The following is a 25,182-nucleotide window of genomic DNA, read 5'->3' as shown; positions in this document are numbered from 1 at the left end:
TAGTACGGTGATTAACAGGTAAAGGACAATTAAATTTCTCTTAATTATAGAAGTAAACAGGCTGGGCACTGTAGTAGATTAAGTTCACCCTCTGGATTGTTCCATTCAGTAGTGATGTTGTCTTCTTTGACACAGACCAGTTTATGTCTGACTTGGAACACCAGCCATCAGGTTTACCAGAGAAATGGCTTAACCAGAGTGAGCTCTCATGTCAAGCTCCTTTCTGGAGAATCTAGAGGGTGAGTGTTGATTGAAATGTGTCATTGTTTTTGTGCCCAAGTCTGGTATTTGCATGCAGTGGCTGGATTTGCATGTGCAAAGAGGAGGGGCTATACACGGGCACCCTCTTGGTAGGCCCACTCATTATCTTTGAGGCTACACTTTGACAACTAGACCTGCTTTTTAAATCTAACTACACTCAGGCTCTCACACTGGTGCTTATAATTTTAGTCTGGGTTGGAGTGAACAGCAAGCATTTAATTAGGTTTATTAAACCAAAGCAGAGAAGGGTTCCATATACATGAATTCTATAGCTTGGCCGAGTAAGTTTGGTTGCTGATCAGGTGTGTGAGCCTACTGTTTTCTGGTCAAGTACTCTTAAGTTTTGATGTGAGATAGTATGGAATGGAAATAAAGCAGGAATTTTTTGTGGTTTTTTGTTTTTTGGTGGCTGGCTGGTACAGGAATCAAACCCCGGATTTGCTATTATCAACACCACCTTCTAACCAACTGAGCTAACCAACCAGCCCTAAAGCAGGAAATTTTATCCATTTTTCAGAGGCAACCGGGAATATTTATCTTTGGCATGCCCTGCAGGCGCTCATGTTTGCACTCCTGGTAATTCATCTGGGACTCCACTTCGAAGGAAGCCATAGTAGTGGAGCCCGTGTCTGAGAGGGAAGGGGCTAGGCCTCAGGCCTCTGGGACTTCAGCAGCCAACCAGGAACATAGCCTACCCTCACTGTCACCTCAGCCCCTTTCTTCAAAGACTCTCAGAGCCACATAAGAAAGTATGTGATAGAAATTGTAAACACAGATTATAATTCCCAGAATGCCATTTGAATTTCATTTAAAAATGAGTTCAGATTTGAAAGGGGCCTTAAAAATCAGGTTCACTACCCAAATCTTTATATTTAGAATTCCGAAGCCTCAGACAAGACATCAAAACCCTAGCTTCTGCCAGAAACTGGGCCTACCCTGGTCTCACATCATTCTTGTCTAACCATGAGAGGATTAAACATGGTGACTAAATTCCTATGTGAGTATATATAAAACTCTCAGGAAAGTTATAAGCAAAAGGATTTAAAATAATTTCCTCATGCTATGGGTGAGAAAATCAGTTGTAGAAAGGTAAATCTCCCTAGGCACATCACAGCCAAACCAGTAGTAAAGCTTATTTCTTTGAGTGGTTAGTCTACTGTTCTTCTCATATTTGAAGCAACAAGTTGATCACTAGTGATCTTGGTAAGAAATAAGTGTTTCTGTGGTGTGATGGGATCAATGGATCTGAGTGAATAGGAGGTGAGAATATAGAAACAGTAGAGATAATTCCTTTAAAATGTTAAGCCATGAAAGAAAGAATTAGATATGGGCGGTGGATAGGGGGCCTAGATTGTTAGCTCAGTTGGTTAGAGCACAGTGTTATAATACCAAAGTCAAAGGTTTGGATACCCATACCGGTCAGCTGCCAAACATAGATGATTGATAGATAGATAGGTAGATAGGGGAATGTGGGGTCCAGTGTTTTAATTTGTTTACTTGCTTGCTATTTTGAAATAGAGAGACTTAACCATATTATGTGCTGATGAGAAGGATCCAGAAGGGGATATGGTGGGTATAATGAAACTGATTAAAGATATGGAGAGTGAGGAAAATTGATGGAACAGGATCCTGGAGAGGATCCAGAGCACAGGTAGTAGAATAAGTCATGTGGATGCACAGCTCTGGAGCTCAGGTTTGGCTCCTGGAGATAACACATTTGGAAGTCAACAGTGGACAGGACTATTCAGAGAAAAATGTACAATGTGAGAAAACAAAATAGGGAAAAGGAATTCTTATAATTCTTAAAATGCTTCTGAGTCCCATATCTTAACCCAAATTGAAAAGAAGTGTTTATTTTTTCACATTTCAGTTTTTACTGATACAAAAGTGTACGTGCTGATACTTGAATAGACTTTCAGGGATGCATATTCTATTTACTCAGCTGGAAATTTAATGTTTGCTTTGGTTACAAACTCTTCTAGAGGAAAGATCTGTGTGACACTGAGAATAGCATAACAGAGAACAGAGGTTCTTGGGCCGGCCCGTGGCTCACTCGGGAGAGTGCGGTGCTGATAACACCAAGGCCCCAGGTTCGGATCCCATATATGGATGGCCGGTTTGCTCACTGGCTGAGCGTGGTGCTGACAACACCAAGTCAAGGGTTAAGATCCCCTTACCGGTCATCTTTTAAAAAAAAAAAAAAAAAAAGAGAACAGAGGTTCTTAAAAAGAAAGGAGTCCATAACAGGACTGATTTCCCCCTCGATCAGTTGTGGTGAAAAAAAAAAAACACAGTATAATAATTTTCCTTTTGTAGTATTAGAGCTAATCTTAAAAGCGAAGGATATCTTTTGATCATTATGCATATATTTTCAATCTGTCCTGTGGTTGGAAGCTATCTAGAGTTCAGGGTGAAATTTAAAGTAAGTTAGTTGTTAAAAACCTGGCATGATAGAGCTCAAACTGGTTATCTTGGTTCTTGCTTAAAAATACTTAAAAATTCTTTGTGTTACCATTCTATTGGTGAATTTTATTTTCATTACTAATATAAGCTGTCAGTATAATGGAGATTCCAAAGTACAATGACTTAACCACATTGGAAATTTCTCCCACAGCTCATGATAATTCAGAGATCAGATTCCTTTCAATTTGTTGTTTCTCTTTCTCCTTAGGTTTTGTCAAAGCATAGTCACCACTTTGAGTTTTAGCCCCAAGCAAGAGGGTGGGGTAAGGGGAGGTAGAGGGAATGATGAGCAAATGATGAGGAAGATTCACTCATCACTTTTGCTCACATTTTATTGGAGAAAAGGAATTACATGGCCGCATCTAACTACAAGGGGAAGCTGGAAAATGAAATCTGTAGCTGGGCGGCCATGTGACTAGCTAAACCTCAGTTACTAGAGAAGAATGAATTTAGACAGCGGTCTACCGTAGATCCTTCTAAATTTGGGGGAACTTATTTCTGTCTTTAGCTTCATATTTTGATAAAAGCAGATTAGTTCTTTAGATCATGTCATAAATAGGTGAATTCAGTATTTCATATATTTAGTTTAGACAGTGTTCTTATGACTTACCAAATAAGCCTAAATATAAATCTTAGCAAAACTCTGCTATAGTAAGTAATAAATAAACCATAAAGTGATATTAAATTTCTTTCATATTTAAAATTATTTCTATTCCTTTACTTCCAAATATCTGTTTCTTCATTTCAACTGAAATTCAGAAAATGATTGCGCCTATATATAGCCTTCATTTTATAAAAAAATAACATCTCCATAAAATTGTTTACCCAGAGAATGAGTTTAATCTTGGGATTCAGGGAAAGGAAGAAAAGATGGACTTGACCAAACTTCGGTGAATATTCGTTACAGCCTCAAGAGGAAATAACATATAAGTGGAGTCTAATAATACTCAAAAATCCTTTACAAAAATGCGAGTTAGAAAGGCCCTTTGGGCTTTTGTGTATGTGACAATATCTGCCTAATCCTGAGACAATGCTCTGGGTTACCCTGCCCTTCTCCACCTGGTTGTGAGATTTCTTACCATACCACGCTTGTTAGCTCTAACTAACTCTGAGTCCATAAGCACAGGAAATAGCTCTAAATAAGAGGCTTGTTGCTACTCAAACATCTCATTCTTGTGTGTAGAAGTAGCATTCCAGCGTACTGCTAATTTGAATATATCTTGGATAAAAAAGTTTTTTTCTAACAGTAAATATTGCTGATTGCTCTGACTCTACTTTTGTGGCAATGGCACAGGCAAATCCAGGGGTTGGAGTAGTGGGAGTCGAGGTTGGTGGCTGCCCAGAGTGGGCCATATGCTGTGATCTACATAAGCTGTTAGTGCTGGTGTTGAGGGCTGTTGACTATTGTTCTAGGTATTTAATTCACTTTACTCTTTAAAGGTAGAAAAATGATAAAATTGTACATTAGGGGCATTAAGCGACTCTTTATGCTTATATTGTAAATTGGTGAAAAAGATAAAGCCACCTCACATCCTTAGTGGACTAGGGTTTAAATAAATCAATAAATTCATGCTTATGTACATTCAAAATGAAGTGAAAAGGAAATTGCAAGCACTGGTATTTTTAAGAAATAACAACTTAAGTATTTATCAAGATTGCTAATGATTTACATATACAAGCGGTCTTCAAAAAGTTCATGAAAACATTCATATTGTCCTTCTCTGTTCTGCCACAAACTTTTTTTTTTTTTTTTTTTTTAAAGATGACCGGTAAGGGGATCTTAACCCTTGACTTGGTGTTGTCAGCACCACGCTCTCCCAAGTGAGGTAATTGGCCATCCCTATATAGGGATCCAAACCCGTGGCCTTGGTGTTATCAGCACAACACTCTCCCAAGTGAGCCACGGGCCAGCCCCTACATCAGAGTTTTTTTTTTTTTTTTTTTTTTTTTTTTACCAGTAATAATTTTGACTTGCTTCACTTGACACCTAAGTTTTGGCCAGTCCCATCAGGAAGACATCTCAGGAACCCAGAGGTATGAGCCTGAACCAGAGTCCCTGGCCTGAGGGAGAAGTGAGGGGAGAAGGAAAGCAGAGGACTTGCTTAACTAACATCAGGCTCGAGTTTTTATAAAAGGACTCTGAAAGCACTTTGTTGCAGTTCTCACTCCCTGTCCTAAAATTCCTAATTAGTGTTCACCTATAGCAATTACTTGAGCATGATTTTTTATTTGTTTTTATTCATTCTTTCATTCATTTATCTAATTTGTGGTGGCTGGCCGGTACTTGGATCTGAACCCTTGATCTTAGTGTTACAAGGATGTGCTCTAACCAGCTGAGCCAACTGGCCAGACCTGAGCATGATTTTTGTAATCATTGCTCCAAGTCCGCAAATTGTATTGAAGATTGAATTGGCAAGTAATTTTATTCAGCACTCAAAATGTATGAGTACTAAGAATTCAGTGGACAACAGGATAGACAAAGTCTCTGCCCTGTTGGAACTTAAATCTACTGACTACTGTTGAATTACAATTCTGTAGTTTAACCTATATTTGAGTGTAGTCAGCTTGAGTGATACTTTGTGGTAAATCTCCTTGACTTTATCAGTCTTAAAATCCTAAACTGTCAGGCACATCGGCAAAAGAATAGCAGAGCTTTGGTGAGGGGAAACAGAAATAACACATTGATTTTGTCATAAGTAATACCACCTACCCACTTTGGAAAATGATGTTTTCATACTTACCTAAGTATACTTGGTAAGTGAATGGATAGTGCTGGATATCATCCTCAGGAACATGTAAATACTGACTTCTTATAAAGACCATGTGTTTTTTGATGATAAAAAAACAAAAACATGTTTTTTGATAATAAAGCATCATTTATAATCAGCTTGTAGTTTTAAAACTTGGACAATGAAATAATAATTGAAAAAGGTAGTTTTTATAGCAGCCTGGAACATCTCTGAAGTTACTGCCTTTGGAAGGGCTAAGTGACAGGAAAAGATGACTTGAATGTAAACTGGGTGCTATTTGGCTTTTTACCACTGCTGCAAGGCCTGCCTAAAATAGACACCATCAGAATCAGATGTCATGTGTTAGTCTTAATAGCATTTTCTGGTCCCCTTCCTGCCAACCACCTACTGAATCTTCATTGTACTAGTTCCATATACCTTCCAAATGATTGTATTAAGTTAGGATCCATTTATTCAGTCATCAGAAATGGGTGTGTTCCTTCAGTAGTAAGATCCTTGCCTTTCTTGAGCTCACATCCTATTTGGGAGACTGATAATGATGCTGCCTAATGTGATGGGAGTGTGAGAGGCCATGCACAGAGATTGTGGGTCATCCTTGTGCTCCCTCTTAGCATGAGACTAACCCATGGAACTTCCAGAATCCACACTAAAAACACTGTTCCTTGTATTTTTTGTGGCTCAAAATAATAGGCACCAAGGCCTGCCTTGTCTTCTTATGCCTTCTTTATATTGCTACTTTATATACTATATGAGAGGTTTTTTTTTTTCCCTCTTCATTATACTGATGAGGAAACTGGAGAGAAAAACATATTCTCATGCAGAGCATCCTCATAGCTTTTCATTTATTACATAGAAACTATTCCAGTGAGTTATTTCTAGCAAGTTAGGAGTAAATTTAGTTTATATTCCATTATTCTTTGCAAGCAACCATCATAAATGGTCAGTAAATCCTAGCCTGGCAAATTTACTTAAAAACCGTCTGACAGGCTGGCCGGTTAGCTCAGTTGGTTAGAGCTCAGCCTTATAACACCAAGGTTATGGGTTTGGAGCCCCATACCCAGCCAGCCACTGCCTCCCCCCGCAAAAAAAATCTGACAAAGACCTTTGTAAATGAGAGATGTTCTAGGCTGCCATAAAAACTACCTTTTTCAATTCTTATTTCATTGTCCAATTACCTTCAAATATTGATTATCAATTAGTGATTGTTAGCTCTCCAGCACTGATTAATCTTCACTGTTTTATAATCAGATTTCCTTAGCTTTTAGTCTCTATGTCTTTACTATTTTACATTCAGTACTAACCACAGTGAAGCCATATCTTCATCCTTTATTTCTTTGCATATTTTCTGAGTGTTGCCAGTTGAAAATTGTTGACATAAAACCACAGACTTCTGCAGCTGAAAGAAACCTTATTAGTCCAACACCATCATTGTACAGTTAAGGAATGGAGTTTTAGATATATGAAGTAATTTGTCCAAGGACACACATGAAGCTTAGAGGCAAGACAGACCTGGGAAAGCAAATATGTAAGTAAAAGAGTGGCCTAAAAATTAGGTTTGGTTTGAATTCACACTGAATTCATCCAAGCACAGTGCTACTCCCACTCATTATTTTCAGTCTTCTGTTCTTGTGGCACTAAATCCTTCAGTGCAAAACACTTCTCTCCCCTGCTTACAGGTCTCTAATGAGAATGAATATTCCTAAATCTCTTCTTGCTCTGATCATTCATTCAATGCCACTGTTTTTCCATTTGGGTGTTCTAATTTCCAATTCCAGACCCAACCTACCACCCTCCTCCTTTAAACCCCTCAGTTTATTTCCAGTAGTGACAGCACCATTCTTTTCTCTCCTAGTCTCAGATCCTTGGTGGTGGTAAATCAATCCTTCTTTCCTCTCTCCTCCTTCTTACCATCACCACACTTGCTCCTCCTCCACTAGCATCACCACATTTACCCAGGTCCTATGCGTTTTCTTTGTCTGAATCATTTCCTTGCCTCTCTCTGTTTTTGGTTTCCAAGAATGTGGCAGGTGTTTTGAGACAGATTCCTCTGTTTACTAAGCATGTAACCTAAGCAAATTATGTGAACTGTCAAAGCCTCAGTTAACTCATCTGTAAGGTCAGATGATAGTTATCTTACATAGTAATTATCCTGATTTGAACACCACATATTGCATACAGGTATTGATATTCATTGCTGTATCCCATAGATACATACAATCGTGTTTCAGTTAAAAAAAATTATCTTAAAGTGTTGTTCTGAAGATTAATTGAAATAAGATTTAACTTCTTCTAGCCACTAGATTTAATTTCAATTGTAAAGTCTAACCCATAGATTCTCAATAAATATTTGTGGAATGAGTAAATGTTAGTTCCCTTCTCTTTATAGCCATAATGAGTATATGAGTTTGAAGAATTTTTTTTTCTTAACTATGTAAACTATAAAAAGATTACACATTAATACTTGAAGATTTCTTAAATGATCATTAGTGTCTCTTTGCTCTGTGATCACATCAAATTCTAAGTACAGTTTTCTTTTTTGTCCTGATCTATTTTTGTTTATAACAGCTGTAGATGTAATTCACATATCATAAAATTCACCCTTGAAACTCAGTGGTTTTTAGTATAGTCACAGAGTTGTGCAGCTATCCCCACTATCTAATTTTAGAACACTTTCATTACTCCAAAAAAGAAACCCATACCCATTAGTGGTAATTTCCTATTACTTTCTCCCCATAACCAGGAATCTATTTCCTGTTTCTATGGATTGGCCTGTTCTGGACATTTCATATAAATGGAATTATGCAATATATGACCTTTTGTGGCTGGCATCTTTCATTAGCGCAGTGTTTTCAAGGTTCATCCATGTTTTATAGCATGTGTTAGAACTTCATTCCATTTCAAGGCTTAATATTCCATTGTATGAGGGCAGGCCTGTGGCTCATTTGGGAGAGTGCGGTGCTGATAACACCAAGGCCAGGGGTTCAGATCCTATATAGGGATGGCTGGTTCGCTCACTGGCTGAGTGTGGTGCTGACAACAACAAGCCATGGGTTAAGATCCCCTTACTGGTCATCTTTAAAAAAAAAAAAGAAAAAATTCTATTGTATGGATAGAGACCACATTTTGTTTATCTGTTTATCACTTGATGAACATTTGGGTTGTTTCCACTTTTTGGCTATTATGAATAATGCTGCTATGAACATTTGAGTAGAAGTTTTTACATGGACATACATTTTCAGTTATCTTGTGTATATGCCTAGGAGTGGATTAGTATAGAATCTTCAGTTGATAAAGCAAAGAATGAAATGATGTGAGAACTAAAGTTTCTTATCTGGGGTATTTGGGGTGTTCCCTTCTATATTTGTTGCATAAGATGGGACAAATTATGGGTCCTTTGTACTGGACCTCACAGAGTACTATGCTCCCTGAGGTACTTGGCGCATCAGAGAAATCAACAGAAAAGCAAGAGCCTGCAATCAGAAAGGATCACAAATGACACAATTCCCCCCACATAATTAAGGGTGTTTGTATTAAGATGGGGTAACAAAATAATCCCTGAAATCTCAGTGGTTTACTCTGACCAAAGCATTTATTTTCATTCACTGTACATATGAGGTGGCACTGCAGGAATTAGAAAAGGAATACTTTCCCAAAGGGATGAAAATTAAGGAAAAATTAGATAAGGTGAACATTTATTTCAAAAGTACCCTATCCTCTGCTGTAGAGCATATAAGCCTTTATATTAAGGGTAAGAATGTTTCCTATTCTCTCAGCCATCTCCTTTCCTAACCCAAAGTGAACTGAAAGGAACAGAAAGAGGGATCTGGAGCAGCTTATGGAATGTTTCTGTCTGTAATGCTACTCAGCTCAGGAGCAGACTTCAAGCACTGTCTTTACCTTTACAGAAAGCCACGGGAAGGGAAATGGCTGAGGTAGAGGTAAGCATTGAACATCATGTGGCCAATCAGAGGTCACTAATCACTCTCCCTTTTCTTGTTTTTCAGTGAACGAAATAATTGGGAGAGACATGTCCCAGATTTCTGTTTCCCAAGGAACAGGGGGGAGCAAGCAAGCTCCCCTCCGGGGTCCCGAATCCCTGGATTTAGGAAGATCTGATGGACTCTAACTCATTGCAGCCTTGTGTCCACCACCACTTTCTCACCATGTTTCTCTCCTTGGATCTTGGGTTTCCAACTCTACAGCCTTCAGGACTGGCACCAGGAATTGGACTCACCATTTGTGGGGAAAGCAGCATTCCTCCACCTCAGGCCTTGGGTAGATTTTATAAAAGAACAGGCTTTGGGAAAATGAGCTTTGCTTTTTATATTTAAATAGGATACTTTTATATGATGGGTGCTTTGAGTGTAAATGCAGCAGGCTCTTCATTTCAGAGGTGCTGCTTTTGCAGGTGACCTGGTTACTTAGCTAGGATTGGTGATTTGTACTGCTTTACGGTCATTTGAAGGGCCCTTTAGTTTTGATGATATTTTTAAAACAGGAACTTTTGATAAAACCTTCCAGAGGCAAACAAAAAAAAAGGAAGGAAAAAAATTATCTCATGCCCATACCTATGCCTCAGAAACTCAGCATGTGTCCTGAAGCCTTTCATAGTCATAGGAAATAAAGCCAAATGTAGCTTATACCTCTTTATAAAAGTAAAATGTTAGATAAAATGAGAAGAGACCATTCCATCACCGAAGTGTTGGAATATAAAAAGACATTCCAGAGCATAGCCTTTTTGTAACTTTCTAGGTAATCTTCCTGCAGTCTCTCCATACTCACTCCCTGTTGAAATTGCTTTTTACCCTCAGGACCTTGGGTAGGATGGCTACATGTAAGGTGACTTTGAAAGGTGAGGTTTTAGCTTGGTAGCTTTCACTTACTGCCATCCTAAAAACTGCTAGGCTGTGTGGAGTGCTATTCCTGTTTGTTTTCTGGTCCCAGAACCTTTTTCAGGTGGGAACATTTGCCTTTGACTGTTCTGTAATCTTTGAAGCCAGTCTCATGATGGTTTAGGCAGTTTTGCAGTTCTGACTCTTCCCTAGAGGCCAGGCTTTGTCAGAAGCTAAGCACAAATGAGCTATGCATCAGGACGGGCAGAGAAAATGCAGGATGCCAGATGGGAAGGCTTATTCCCTATTGTTTACAGCCTGAAATAATTCTGGCCTACCCTGTCCCGTCTCTATGACCTAAAAACCTACCTTTTCCCCAGGTTTTGAGCACATCCAAAAATGAGGTGGCATTATAGACCTGACCCTCCACACCAAAGACACCCTGGTGCTGCTGCTGGTAAGACTGGTGTCCAAGGCAGGGGCCAGCAGAAACGCCAGCCTGCTGTCTACCAAAGGAGGTGCCCAAGTTGGGTACCTTTTTCAAACTCTGCCCTTAACCCTCCCCCTAATGGGATTTATTGTCTGTTCTTGGGCCTATTTTAAAGCCCCTGAAATTTGCAGTATGTTTTCCAATGAAATAATGTACATTCATTTATACAGGAAGCAAATTTTTTGGAGTGCCTACATGTGAGCCACTGTGCTGAGCTGGTTGAAGGTTTGATGCTGTTATTCCAGAGGATTGTGGGCCCTAAATGCCAAGACTATCTCTACTGAGGCCACATCGGTCCTCGGCTCAGGGGGCCGGGCCTGTTGTTGACCACTTTTAGTCAGCAGAGTAAAGACCTGTTGACCTAGGATGAGGAAGTATTGTTTAAAAAAAAGATGTTTTCGATTTCTCCCCTAAAACTAGTTAGAGAAAATGTCTATCCTTCAACAAATCATTCTGGCCCCTCTTGGAGCTGGGTGTTTTCAAACTTTCTTTGAAGACGAGTTTTGTGTCACAGAGTATAGATAGTGAGTATTTTTGCCTCAGGGCCTGTGGTTGGAAGCCCACAGCTTCCTTTGGAGGACCAGGTGGGTGGCCTCTTAGATGAAGTTCCAGAGATGTGGCTAGACTTGCTTCTACCCTCTTGCCCCTGATTTAAGCTGCCTCACACGGGGTTCTTTCAAGAGTGCCCCTTGTAAGGCCCTTTGGGTGTTGCTTTGCTGCCCTCAATAAAAGTCTCTATGATCCAGAGTTGCTATGCACCAAATTTTGATGCCTTTTAAATACCTTGATGCCTGTAGCACTAGAAATGCTTTCCTATTTAAAATAAAAGTTAAATTTTAAAACAGAGCTTTGTATACCATATAAGCAATTTTATATCAGCTTTATAAAAGCTTTGGTATAAGAGTCAGTATTTTTTGGCTCTGTACATAAAGACATAAAATTTTGTGCGACGTAGTGGTGTTAAAGCACACATCTGTTGGACTATGCAAATTGATTTCTAGTAGCAGCACTGAGCAGCTGGGCGTGTACTAGCGCATACCCCTTCCCTCTCCAACCCGTGCTAGATCTTGGGTTGAGGAATGGAATGAGCAGCCTTTTGCTTACTGGAAATACACAGAGAAACATGGCTGAAAACAACTTTAAAAGGATCAGATGTCTTTGGGTTCACGTGTGGTGCTGCTGCCTGGGGTGCAACCCACCCCCACCCAGGGCCAGCCACTATCATCAAACCTGTGCTGGGCCTGGCTGTGAAGCCCTGCTTTTGATATTCAGAACAGATGGTCATCTTTAAGGTTCAGATGGGCTCAAGTTGAAACCCTGTACTTTATAAAATGGATGTTTAGTAAAGGAACTGGTTCTCAGTTATGTTTACAGCACTTGGGATTGTGTTTTCTTGTACATTTTGTATTTTAAAATCTTTTATAGGAGTGCAGTGCTCCTTACACAATTACAAAGGGAAGAGGAGCCAACAGTTCAGGCTCCTCAGTTATAGTGCTGAAATAATAAATGGTGACAGGTCAACAGTCTCCTTCAAATCTGTCTGAGTTTTCCTCCGCCTGTGGAGCCCCTTTCGGGGCAAATCTCAGGGCCCTGCAGCTTTTAAAAAGTCCACTTGGTCAGGAACTTTTATTTATTTTATGGAGGAGACGGTACAGTTCCAAGTTCCTCCTGCGGCTTCGGTTCTGCACCCTTCAATGGGTGCAAAGAACATTCACGGTGTTTGCTGGGTTCAGGACAACTGGCCTTCCCAAGGTGGGCATGAAAAGTTGGCAGAAAGTCCCCTTTAAAAGTCAAGCCTGAATTTTTGTGTGGGGGCCTCCTGCCCCCTAGTGTTCTCTGGGGATACTGCAGCACAGTCCATCAAAATAGCCTGTGGTTTTGTCATCTGATACTCCTTGTGCCCAGCTGAAGGAGGGCTAGCATTCTTAGGTTGGACCACCCCTGGCACGCCATGGTCTCTTAGGTCCAAGTATCCTGAGGGTGGGGACCAGTTCTATCTCTCTGCCTCCCTACCCCCCACCAGAGAGACGGTGGGGAGGTACAGCATTGGGATCTTTACTTAGGTTCAGATGGATCCTTGATTCTCCCAGGAGTCATACATTGAAGGTACCGGAGCTTATTTTAAAAAAGAGAGCAAGCCTGCTGCAGACCTGTCAGCCCCACAGTATCTGTGGTCATGGGCCTTAGAACAAACCAATGGCTCTCCAGTGCCACTCAGGAGGCCCGAGTCAGGCCATCAGGAGCAGGGTAGCCCCATTCCACCCCCAGCCTTGCATGTAGAGTCCAGCTATCATCTTTGGGGCGAACAGCCAGAGGAATAAGTGGGGAATGGAGCTGGGCTTGGGCTCCCCTGGGTGCCTTCTGAGAGCTTTGACAAGCCAGAAAGAAGCCACCAGGTTGAAGGCGCTGGTCCTCTGGATGCAGGGGAGGCATGTTAGCTGAGGCCTTTAGCTAGTTCTTACCTCCTGGTCCTCACCTACAAACACACCCACTCCTTGGGGGCTTGTAACACAGTGCGAGGTAGGTCACCAATAGGCATCAGATTAGTGTAGTCGTCAGGGGCTAACTGCAGAAGAGACACAGACTTAGGGCAGAGAGCTCTGGGCTCAGCCAGACCCTCAAGCCCTCCAGCCAAACAACCTCACCTGGTAGGTCTGGAAGATACTGAGCAGATCCTTCATACCAGCTGTGTATGGGACACCCTGCATGCGGACCAGGGCCCCTGGCTGGGACAACATTGAGGTGGGAGCAGAGGCCAGGGCAGCAGGGGGCGTGGTGAGGTAGCCTACAGTGGTGGGAGAGACTGGGGGGCTAGGGTGGGAGAGAGGGGGGTTTAATAGTGCATCCCACCTGTGGCCTAGATCAAGACCTGCATCCCTCCTCCCTTGCCTCTGCCTTGTGCTTAGTTTACTTCCTTCTCCTCCCTAAAACCCCTGCCTCTACAAAGTCATCTCCAGTCTCTCTTATAGATGGCACCAGCCAGCTCGCACCTGTTAATTCCCTTGTCATCTCAGAATAAAGTCCTATCTCCAACAGACCCAGAAAGGGGATCATGGCCCTCTCCCAAACCAGGACAGGGAGTAGAACCATGAGGTTCCCAATCAGCAGTAGGCTACCTGGGGTAGTAGGCTGTGTAGTTCATGTAGAGTTGAGTGGTTGGTCCTGGGTAATAGGCAACAGGGGTTGGGGCAGCAGGCAATCTGGCAGCTGGAAGCAGTGCTGAAGAGGGATACAAGGCTGCCGTCTCAGTGGGAATGAGGGTTGGGGTGGTCTGGAAGGTGGCATAGGTGGGTGGCGAGAGGCCTAGAGACAAAAGTAGAGCATATACACAGAGCCCAGCACTGCCCTGGGTAGGGCAGCCAGAAATGAGTCCCCACTATAGTAAGTGAGGGCTTATAACAGTCTGGCCCCCACATACCTCCTTCTTCCCCAGTCCCTGGGGCACTCACAAGGCAGCTTGGAGGGTGGAGGGGACATGCCACTGCGACCCAAGGTGCCCCCCATCAGCACACGGCTCATCTCCTCTGTGGAGCAGGGGACGACCTCCACGTAGCGTTCCTTCATCATTTTTTTATGGCAACGCTGAGCAGCAGCTAGGGCCCGCTCTGCTGATGTCATCTGGATAAAGGCATCACCTGATGGCCGGCCCTGTGCACACCATCTTGTAAGCAGTCTGTCGTGTGCCAGAGTGCCTTACCCCTAACACACACCCCTACCCAATGATTTATATGGTCCCCATACTGGCAGTAGCTTCACCTGCTGGTTGAGCACCATGTGCACACCGTGGGGCCGGATGTCAGCCGCTGCCTCTCCCAAAAAGTTCAGGATGTCTTCAATGGTGGCTGTGTAGGGCAGGCCTCGAAGGCGTACACAGTCCCTCCCTATCCCAGCTGCCAGTGGGAAGGGGATGGGCAGCAGTGGAGCAGTCAGTGTGGGAAGGAGTGGGCTGGATGCATAGCGGTTCAGGACCTAGGAGAAGGCAGCAACAGGCTGGTCATGCCAAGTAGGGCAGGGGTACAGGGTACCTACCAACGGGGCACCCTGAAGAGGCAGTGCATCAGTGGGTAGGAAGTTCTGGGTGCTCACTTGCTGCACCTCAGCTGCAGTGCTCCGGAAGAGTTCAATGTATCGTTTACCCAGCATGCCCTTGTGCCTGCGAAGAGCAGCCTGTGCCAGCTCCTCACAGGCAAAGAGGGCAAAGGCATCACCAGTTGGCCGGCCATCAGGGTGGCGCACAAAGAGCAGCCCATCAGCACCCCCCGTCACTGGGCACTCTGGCCCCAGGAAGCTTAGCACATCCGTTGGCCCAGCCGAGAAGGGCAGTCCCCGCAACCGCAGGATCACTTGGTCTTCCTGGGACAGGAAACGAGCCACCTCTAGTGATGTGCCTGGGTGGGGGGCATGGGTGTAAGTGTGGGAGTCACCTGCCAATTTGTCATGCTCTTACAAACACCCACCACACAGGGGAGCAGAGAGGTAAGAGGAGGTGGGGAAGTGGGAATGGGTCAAGAACCAGAAGAGCTAGGCCCTGTTGGGGGCACACTCACCCCCTGCGATCTTTACAAACTCCTCCCCTGTTGCTTTATATACCTGTGGGTACAGAGGAAACAGCCCATGGGTCTCAGGCCTGCCTCAGCCTTCCCCCGCTCCACTCTCAGCTTAATGTCCCACCTCAATATACCGGACGCCCATGTGGTGCTTGTGTCTCTGTAGCGCTAAGTCCCGCTGCTCACTGTCCACAAAGCGGATAAGGGCCTCACCATTTCTGCGGCCCTGGGCGTTGAGGCAGAGTGCTACACCACCCCTGCGGAGCCAGGGCTGTTAGTACCTCCTAGGTGTAGGCCTGCCCTATTGGGCCCACCCATCCTGTTGCACACACCTGGCAATATTGAGCCCTTTGAAGAAGCGAGCCACGTCCTGGTCTGATGACTGCCAGGGCAACCCACGGGCCCGTACCACAGTCTCACTGTCCACCACATCAGCCTTGCTGCTGTGGGGGCAGGGCACAGGGTCAGAGCTGTCCAGCTGTTGTAACCCCCTCCCCCGCTCCCACACTCACCAAGGCCCCGTCTCATATTTCTGCTTTATCACCTCGAGCTTCGAAAACAATCGACCTGGGAGGAGATGGCATGGGGGTCAGCAGGGTCTGGTGGAGGGGGATCTCCCCACCAAGCTCTGCAAAAAGAGGACAGTTGAGGGAGATGAGGAGGTGACAAAGGGGCTTCCACCTTGTGGTCTCTTAGGGAAGGTCACAAGTGGGGAGGAGGACTCTGAAGAAGTAATAGGCAGGCATTCACCCAGCCCTGACAACAGGTGACAGGTGGTGAGGGGAACCTTACCACTGGGCCCTTCAAGCAGGTGGAGGATGACAGCTACCATTGTCTTCACTTCCCAGACCCCAAAATCATCCTCTGTGGCATCTGTCTGCAGTCCCAACTCTATGGGCACAGAAGTAACAATGAAGAAATTCCAGCATGAGAAGCCTTGGGGCACCCAGCATGAGCACTAATCCTGTTCACACCTGGGCCCAAGTCCCTCTGTAGATGCATGCAGTAGGCCAGCAAACACATTTGTTTTGGCCCAGTTCATGTGTGCGCTTACAGGTTCCCAGCCCAGACGTATGTAGACATATGCCCACATTCCAAATGCATCCCAGCACAGACACAAAGACATGGGTACATTTAGGGACTCAGCAGATAACGCAGGCTTGTGTGTGTTCATATAACTCACCCACCACCATGTACATACTCAGACACATAGAGCCTGTAGCCGCCCCTCTACCCAAACCCTGCTGGGTCACATATACCCTGTGCCATGGTGGCCACGGTGAGATCCCTGGCAGGGCAGGTGCTCGCATGCTGCATATGGAACTCTCTGCGGAGGTCGTAGAAGGAGAAGAAGGTGTCGGGGAGCACCAGGTTCTGGGGGCACATGGGAGTGGGGATGAATGGGGAAACTGAGGTACCCTGCCTATCCCCACGACAGTAGGGTCCTGGGAACTCCAACCCTGTTGTGCCCTCAGTGGCATACCTTCCTGGAGGCCTCGGGGTGCAGGACCTGTCGCAACAGCTGCTGCCCATCAGTACAAAGCACGTAGGGGCCCCCGCCCAGCAGAGCCACATCCCTGCTTACCAGCTGTGAGAACTGAGGATAAGGAGTGGGGAGAGAGACAGACTTACAGCTGGGCAGGCAGGTACTGGGAGTAGGAGGAGTGGGGGACGCAGGCTGCAAAGCTGGTTCAGCCAGATGTTCAGCCCTACCCTACCTGGGGAGGAGAAGGCCACGCCTGCTGGGCCTGGCCCTGTGTCCCATCCCGACAAACCCCTACCCCTGTCCTAGTTCACTGTCACCTCCTCCAGGCCAAATGAGGGCAGTCACACATAACCCAAGCCCCCATCACACACTCCAGGAGTCTGGAGTAGGGCCAGAGCAAACACCTGGTGGAGTGGGACAAGCAGGTAGAAAGGGGCAGGGCAAAGCAGGTTAAACCTGTCCCTGATCAGGCACCACCCTCAGACAGGTGGGGGTGGCCCAGGTCTGCCTGAGGCCCAGAAGGCTCATGGTCAATGGCAGTCCCGCCTCCTGGTCTGACCAACCGAGGCGCAGAGAAACTCCAAGGACAGAGCTCCATACTCGGACACAAGGGGCAGCATGAGCTTTGACCCACATCCTATCGACCGGCTGGCACTCAGCTGTTTGTTCATAGAGGGGGTGGCACTCCTGAGGCTGCCCAGCCCCTCCCCCAGCCTCCATCCCTGCTGGAGGACACTAATCATAGACTCACAACCCCCCACCCCTACCCCTACCAATTCTATGACACGTTACAACCTGAGGCTGGCAAGGCAAGGCAACCCAACTCTCCTCCAGCCCAAGAGGGGGCTAAGCTGGGAGCCCTTCTGGAACAGACTCAGATTCAGCATCTATGTGTTTCCTCATCAGGAACCACCAAAATTGTTGGAAGATGGAACGAATTTGTGCATGTAAAGCACTTAACACTCGTTACACTCAAGAGTCAGGCACCGGGTAAGTGCAGTAGTGTAGACAAGGAAAAGAAAACAGCAATGGAAACCGCCTCCCACTTGAGCCAGGGGCGGAAGACACCCCAGGCCTTTGCACTCAGCAGGCAGGTAGCCTCCTGGCGGGGTCCGCACAGCGCCTACGCCTGGCCAGCCGGCCGGGACAGGCCTAGAAGAGCAGCTTACACCTGGCGGCGTCTGCCTCTGGGGCAGAACCGCCCTACGCCCCCGCTCCAGCGGCACCCGGGCGGGCGGGCGGAGGACGCAGGAAGCAAGGACCGGTGACCTATGGCCAAGTCTGGGCCCTTGACCCTTTCGCTTCCGGCTGCTGCTCTGGGAGGTCTGACCTGGCAGGTTCCCAGAGGCGTCTCAGCCTCGCTCCCCCTCCAGACGCGGACTCGCGGATGGATTCGGCAGCCTCCATCCCCATCCTCTCAGTAGGAGTGAATCCATTGTAAAGACTGAAAATTAAGGCGTCCCGGGAATGGCTGGCACACGCAGGAGTCGCTCAAAGTTTCCTACCGCCTGGGCCGGCTGGTCGCGGCGCGCCAGGCCTCGCCTCCTGCTGCCTCTCCAGCCGAGAAATCTCCCCGCGCCTCGGCTGTGCTGCCACCCACCCCGGCCCCGACGCTCACCTGCTGCAAAACCTTGTCCAGCGGCTCCGCCCGTGCCAGGCTGTCGGCGTTTAGGCCGCTCGCCTCGCGACACTGCGGACTCAGCGCGGCCGCCTCGGCGCGAACCAGCGACTTGTGCAGCGTCCCCACCTGCGAGCGGTGGGAGAAGCTAATCAGCCGCCGCGCCCCTCGGACCCTGAAGCTCCCTGGGCACCCCCACCATCTCCTTTCCACCTTACCTGGCGGCTCCGCGGATCCACCACTTGCCAGACTAGGAGGATTAAGTCGGTCTCGTCGGAGCCCAGGTTCGGAGCCAGGGCACCAGCAGTGGCCCCGAACAGGACAACCAGCGTTCCGAGACCAGGGCAGGGGTCCGCCGCGGAGTCCGCGGCGGGGTCCGGGCCTGGGGGTGGGGGCGGCGGCGGGGGCGGTGTCATGGCCGCAGAGGAAGGGGTCGCTGGGCCAGACACACGCGGACCGACGAGACGCACGCAAGCACCGACCGACGGCGGACGTGGATCAGCTTGGGCGGGACACCGTGTGTTGGAGGCCGCACCTGCCTCCCGGCTGGTGCAGTGGGCGCTGCTGAGACCCGCCCTTGAGGCCCCGCGGGGCGGGACGCCTACTGGCCTCCGCCCTCTCCGGGCGAGTTACCTGTCGGCCCCGCGGGCCACGTGACCGGGAGTGGCCCCGGGAACCTTGGGGGAGGGCCGCCAGAACCCAGCCCAGGACACGAGAACCTACACTCCCGGACTGGGCGCGCGCTCTGGATCTGGACTCCCACTTCCCTGGCTGGTCGTGCCTGACTCCTTGGGCGAACCCGTTCTTTCTCACTCCTCGCCCCAGAGACCATGAGGTCTCCGCAAATAAAAGTGCAAGACCAGAAACCCAGTCCGTGAGGGTCATACGGGACCTGTGGAAATCACCAGGAGGCAGTCTAGGAGCACTGGGAGTCACGGCGGCGGGTCTGGGGTTGATGGGTCAGAGGTGGCGGAGAGTTACCAGGTATCACATGGAGGCTTGTGGGAGGATCACCAGAGGTCGGTTGGGGAAGGGGAGAGCGGCGGGGATCATCAGGGTTCCTTAGAGCTGTGGGGGAGTCACCAGAGATCACAGAGAAAAGTTTGTCCACACAGGTGCGAGAGAGCCAGCCTGGCTCCAGGAAGTGCCAAAGCGCGGTGTTGTGCGCCTCGACACGCAGGCCTCCATGGGAAGGAGGAAACCCGCCACCCCATCCGCTCCAACCTCCGAGAGCTCCACCTAGACGAGGCTGAGCCTGATGGGCCGGGTCTGGAGCCTCACCCCTAGCCCACGTGGGGGTGCCTGCCTGTTCGTCGCTCTTTGACGAGTGGCTTGTTACCTGGAGATTGTGAGCGCGCTGGCAGGTCGGGGGCTAGCGTTGAGTGTGTGCGCGCGCGTGCGGGCTGCAGATCCCCTAGCCTCTCTCCATCCAGGGCCAACCACCCACTTCGGACAGTCCCGCGTTGGGGGCTCCCGGCACCCCTTTTGCCCCGTGGAGCTTGGCGGACCCCCTTCACGGCGCGTTTCCATGCCGCCCCGTACTCTCCCCAATTTTCCCATTTCTGTGACTGAGAAATTGAATAATCGGCGGGAAGAAGGAACCCCAGCCCGGCGGGAGCGGAGACACGGGGTTGCCAAGCCCCAACCGAGACTGAAGCGGGAGCTGCGCTCGCGCTTTCGAAAAAGCGGACTCCGCGTCCGGACCTGTAGGCAATGGAGAGAGAGGGGACCCGGGCTCACCCCCAGCTCCAGTCCGGGGAAGGGGCGTGGCCCCGGGCGAGAGAGCCCAGGGTGCGGGGAGCGCCTCCGAGGCCTTGCCACTCTGCAGCGCGTCCCCACTTAGCAGATGAAGAGACCGAGGCACCTGTGACAGAAGTAACTCGCGTTGGAACACGGCGACCGGAAGGGAGTGGGAGGTGGACCCCTAGTCCAGCGGCCTCGGGCGACTAGCACCCGACTAACACCTCGGCGTGGAGGCGAGCGTCTGAGCACGGTAGCCCCTCTCGGGACCACCCACCCAGGCCGCTACTCGCTTGTCCCCACCCCCGGAAGCGCTAAGAGAATCAGGCGCTGGGGGAGGGGAGAATACGCTCCTCGGGTCCAGCCTCGCGATAAGCCTGGAATGTTAAATATTCGTTCGCGGAACCTGGCGCAACCGCGAGATAAGGTCCCTCCCCCCCCGCCCGGAGCGCGCCTGCGCCAGGCGAGTCGGGCCTCCCTCCTGGCCACGCCCTTCCAGCCAAGTCGCCTGCACCCCAACAGCCCTGCCCTGCTGGGTTCCTACAACTGCTCTGGCGTGCATCGCTCCTTCCCCAGTTACTCTCTGGGCTCCCGCTCCCTCAGGACGGAACTCTGGCGTCCCCGCCGGCGATCTAGGCGCTACTTGGTCTCGGTCTCGTCCCTCCTGGCGCCGGCATCCGTTCAACCTCTAGATCTTCACGCTAGGGCTTTACCTCTTCCTGCAGCGCTCGACGCTCCTTGCTCCAGGAAGCCTCTCTCTTGAGGTGACCTCTCCATTGCGGCACCCCTGGCCGTCCTGAGAGCATTCCTACTGCAGATGCACTCATGTGTCCAGGACCCCGCTGGGGGGTGAACCTGAGGCACTCGGCTGGAAGCATGGGGCGGCTCCCCTAAACCCCTATGCGTCTATTCAGCCACCCCTATCGCAAGACACTTCCTGACGCTTGGACTCTGAAAAACAAAATTCGTTCAAATAACGAACGAAGCTGTTTTACTCATCTACAGATGGGTCCTCCCAGATTATCGTTTATTACTAAAGAACTCGCACTCCCATCCCCCAACCGGTTCTCATAGCTCATCCCGCCCCCGCCCCGCACTTAACCGATTTCTAACACGATTTATTTATTTATTTTAATGTGTAAAGAAGAGAGGTTTATTTCTCACAGTTTTGGAGGCTAAGTCCACGGTCCAGGGGGTGCATCTGGTGAAGGCCTTCTTGGTGGAAACTCCCTGCAGTCCCGAGGTGGCACGGGGTATCACGTGGTAAGAGTCTAACATGATTTATTAATCATTTATTGCCACCCGACCCCCACCCGCACAATATCCGATCCTCGAGGACGGACGCTCAGCCCCAACACCTATCACGAGGCCTGGCATTGAAGGAATGAATTTTTGTCTAGGCGCTTGCTTCTTCTGCCTTCGGGTATTTTAGCAATGGTAAGCCTCCTTCGGGCCACAGGGCCTTTGCTGTAAAGTCTCATCTGTGCCCTTTTCTTCCCTTCCACCCCGCGCCTGCTCAAATTAACCCCAGCTCTTCCTCCAGTTTGTTGCTTCTCAAGGCACCTCCCTCCGTAGCACACGGGTCCCTCCTGTAGACTGAGACTTATGTACTTCACTGATATATGTCCCCCAGCTCCGCCACCACCCTTCTCTACTCCTAGGGTTCATGAATCGTGAATGAATGAATGGACGGAAGATAGATATGGGAGAGGCATAAGCAAGGCCCTAACGGCCCAGCCCGCCGGAGGCCAGATGACTTTCCCAAACCGCACTCCAGGAATTTAGAAGAAGGGACTGGGTCCTGTGGGCAGCACACTCACGAAATTCCATCCTCACCTCGGCCCCTGGAGGACTTCCTGGGCTGGAGCCCTAAAAGCAGTTGGCGCTCCGGCTGCGGGTACCCTACAGGGTAGGGGCCCTCGCTGCAGGCAGGAGTGTAGCGGATCTCTGGAACCTTCAAGGCGTCTTGGGAGTGGTGTAAAAGCGTGCCCCCCCCCCACTCTGTTCGCGGCCTGAAAAGATCCCTCGTTGGAAGCGGATTTGACACTGGAGACACCGCGGAGATTCACACTTGCCGGCCCAGATCCATCCCCACCTTCTGAGGCCCAGCGGCTCAACTGCTGCCATCTGGGTGCACTGCTACCCTTCCTTATCTCCCGGGCCACAAGAGTAGCTAGCGCGCTGGGCCCCTCCCGAGTTCCGGTCTCCGCGCCTTTGCTGAATCGTCGCTGAGTACCCACCAGAGGGCGCGCTGACTCTGTTGCCAGAACAGACGACGAAGCGGGAGGCGGGAGGGGCGTGCACCGGGACAGGGGTGAAAAGGGCAACCCAGTGCTCGACACCGCTTCCCTCTGGCTTTAGGAACTTTGCGTGGCTCCTGACTCCGTAGACACAGGCCTCGGTTTTAAGGTTGGTTTTTCAGGGCCCTCAACCTCTCTCTGTTCCACTCTCACCCACGCTGCCCCACCCTATGCTCTGGAGACACTACAGTATTTTGATTCTTAGGTGTCAGTCTGCTGTACATGTGGAGCTCCCTGCCTGGAGCGCCCACCTACCTACCCACCCCTTTGTTTTCCTGGAAAGCGAAAGAGTCTTCAGGCTCTTTTCTGGGCCCTTTCCCTCCAAGGTTCTGTCATGACTGGATCAGTGTTGGGCTTCTGACTCCAGGGAGGTTCTGGCTGCAGAGGAATAGGAGCCTACTGAACCTTGAACTTTAGGGAGAATCAGTTGACCTCTAAATAGCCTCCTCTCTGGCCACCAAAACAATTCAGAAGGTTTCGTCTTGGTTTGGTTGCCCCAGGACCAGCCACCTACCTGGTCCAGGTAGGGATACTTGGAGCTTGGGCCAATAAGAGGGAACACAAAGGGCTCAGTAACAGGAGGGGCAAAAGCTGTTGGCTCTATGATCACCTGAGGAAGATATCACAGCCGGCCTGGCCCCTCAGTCTCTGGGTTCGTTCCCACCTCCTGCCTTTGCCTAGAGTGTTCCCCTCTACAGGAACACTCTCCCTCTTTCATAATCTTTTCCAGAACACTCATCCAGCCCTGCTGACCTCTCAAGTCTCTTATCTCTTCATCTAGGTCTGACAGGCACCAGGGCCCTGTTTTGGAAGATGCGGGATAGGGAGTGTTGTAGAGAAGGGGATGTATCACTCATTCATGCAACATATATTAGGCATTTGCTATGTGCCAGGATCTGTTCTAGGTAGTAATTAGTAACCAGGGATGTGACAGGACCAGGACAGGTGAGGGGCTTGCTCTTGCAGCCATTACATTCCTTTTTTTTTTTTTAAGCTGGCCAATATAGGGATCCGAACCCTTGACCTTGGTGTTCTTAGCACTGCGCTCGAACCAAGTAAGCTAACCAGTAAGCCCTACAGCCATCATATTCTGATGGGAACCAGGCAGGGTCTGCTTCAAATTTAATGGTTGTCTGGCCTGAGGCCTAAATACAGAGCTCAATCAATTCCCTAGAACTGGGGGATGCAGCGTGGTGTCAGTGTAGCAAGTATGGAAATCCTGAGGGGGGGAATGAAGTTGTCCTGGTCTAGGCAGCAAGGAAAGCATTGAGGCTGGAGATGAGAGAGCTGGGGATGAGGGGGGTGGAAATTAGGGAAACAAGGCCAGAGTCCCCTGCAGATTCCTCATTCACTCTGAGTGAGATACCTACCATGAGAAGGTTGTGACTGGGGTTAGAGGTAGAGTGTTGGTGCCTGAATTAATGTTTCGTGTTTAATCCTGGCATGTGGAGAACAATCCACAGGAATAAGGACATAAATTGGGACATTAGCGAAGAGGCTACTGTGAGGATGAGAGTAGTTTGTCTTTTGGAAGGTAGAGCTGGCAAGACTTGGTGACCCCCTGGGTTGTGGGTTTGAGCAGGGAGGCACCCAGAGTCCAGGATGACCCCAGGTCTGCAGTCAGGGGGACTGAGTGGATGGCAGGTTCCTTGTGAAAAGAGGAGGCCCTCACCTTCTGACCTTTCTCCACCATGCCAGCATGGGTCATTGCTGACCAGGCCTTGCCACCCCTCCCCCAGTGGCCATGGCTCCTAACATTTGCAGGGCTTGGGGGTGTGGGGTGGGGCATCAGAGACTCCCTCCTGAAGACAGGGCTACCCTTCCAGGGGCTAATGGTCACCTGAGGCTGCTTGCAGGTTGGCAAGACGTTCAGACTGTGGCCAGTCCCAGGAGGCCCAGGCCCTCCTGATCTGTACCCTTCCCCACTTAACCCTGGCCTCTAGACTTCTGCTTGTCCCTACCCCTGACAGAAGGGTCTCTATGGTCTCCCACACTGGGCCTTCACCAGATAGGTCTTCAGCAACTCTCTGCAGAGGCTAGGGTAAAAGCAGGGGAGGCAGGGGCTTTGTGAGTAGGAATTCTGAACCAGGGCCTGAAGTGGGAGATAGTTGGACTTCAAGAGAGGAAGTTACTGCAATCACCAACACGTTTTGCTATAAGAACTCAGGAGGAGCAGGCCAAGATAGTGAGTGGCTTTATCATGGGTCAGCTGCTTACCAAGAAAAAGGAAGGAAGGGCAGGACAGAGGTCTTGGGACCAGCTGGGGATGACCAGGGCATAGCTGGCCCTCATGAAGGGGTGTGTGTGTGGATAATCAAGACCTCTATTCCGCAAACACGCTGGTCCCTCCATCCCGGAGACACTGATGGTTCTGGCATATTACCAGCTGTCAAGTCTTTGCCCACTCTTTGCCCCGATTCCTGTCGCAGGGAATCTGTCCTTTCTGGATCCCGAGGTTTGCGTGGAGTGGGAGAGGGGGGCAACCACGAGCTCCCAATGCCCCGTCTGCTCTTCAGGGGAACTTACAGATGGACCATGGCGCAGGGTCGAGGCTCAAGCCCACTCTCAACCCAGTGCCCGAATTGCCCCGTCTGCTGTGGTGACGCCTAAAACGTTTGTTTAGGTGCCCCTAAAACGAGCGGACAGGCCCCTCACTCGGAAAAAGAACGCGCTGACCTGGCCTCTCCCGGTCCCA

The 25,182-nt window shown here is 48.9% G+C and overlaps 2 protein-coding genes across 4 annotated transcripts in view; one reads left to right on the top strand and one right to left on the bottom strand.

Annotated features, from left to right (window-relative positions):
• The window catches only part of NFATC3 (nuclear factor of activated T cells 3), a 129,007-nt gene extending 116,835 nt beyond the window's left edge, over window positions 1-12,172 (top strand). Inside the window, exon 10 of the mRNA XM_063110126.1 lies at window positions 9,479-12,172. Coding sequence (XP_062966196.1) covers window positions 9,479-9,600 — 122 coding nt within the window. The 3' untranslated portion in view covers window positions 9,601-12,172. The remainder of the gene's footprint in view (window positions 1-9,478) is intronic.
• Window positions 12,173-12,502: 330 nt separating this feature from the next.
• ESRP2 (epithelial splicing regulatory protein 2) lies at window positions 12,503-18,863 on the bottom strand. Of its 3 annotated transcripts, none has more exons than XM_063111542.1 (15): window positions 18,666-18,863; window positions 18,448-18,576; window positions 16,827-16,940; window positions 16,603-16,717; window positions 16,136-16,234; window positions 15,856-15,910; window positions 15,676-15,813; window positions 15,468-15,600; window positions 15,344-15,386; window positions 14,883-15,184; window positions 14,553-14,765; window positions 14,246-14,444; window positions 13,913-14,099; window positions 13,442-13,607; window positions 12,503-13,362 (listed from the first exon to the last, which is right to left on the bottom strand). In XM_063111542.1, the coding sequence occupies exons 1-15, from the start codon at window positions 18,861-18,863 to the stop codon at window positions 13,273-13,275; spliced, it is 2,181 nt and encodes a 726-aa protein (XP_062967612.1). In that variant the 3' UTR covers window positions 12,503-13,272. The 3 variants fall into 3 exon arrangements, with proteins under 3 accessions (XP_062967612.1, XP_062967613.1, XP_062967614.1); XM_063111543.1 differs by having other exon boundaries at window positions 15,676-15,786; XM_063111544.1 differs by having other exon boundaries at window positions 15,676-15,783.
• Between the last annotated feature and the right edge of the window lie 6,319 nt (window positions 18,864-25,182).

This window comes from Cynocephalus volans, chromosome 10 (assembly GCF_027409185.1).
Source record: "Cynocephalus volans isolate mCynVol1 chromosome 10, mCynVol1.pri, whole genome shotgun sequence".
Classification (NCBI taxonomy): Eukaryota; Metazoa; Chordata; class Mammalia; order Dermoptera; family Cynocephalidae; genus Cynocephalus; species Cynocephalus volans.
Note: the sequence above shows the minus strand (reverse complement) of the source record. Positions and strands in the feature narration are given on the sequence as shown.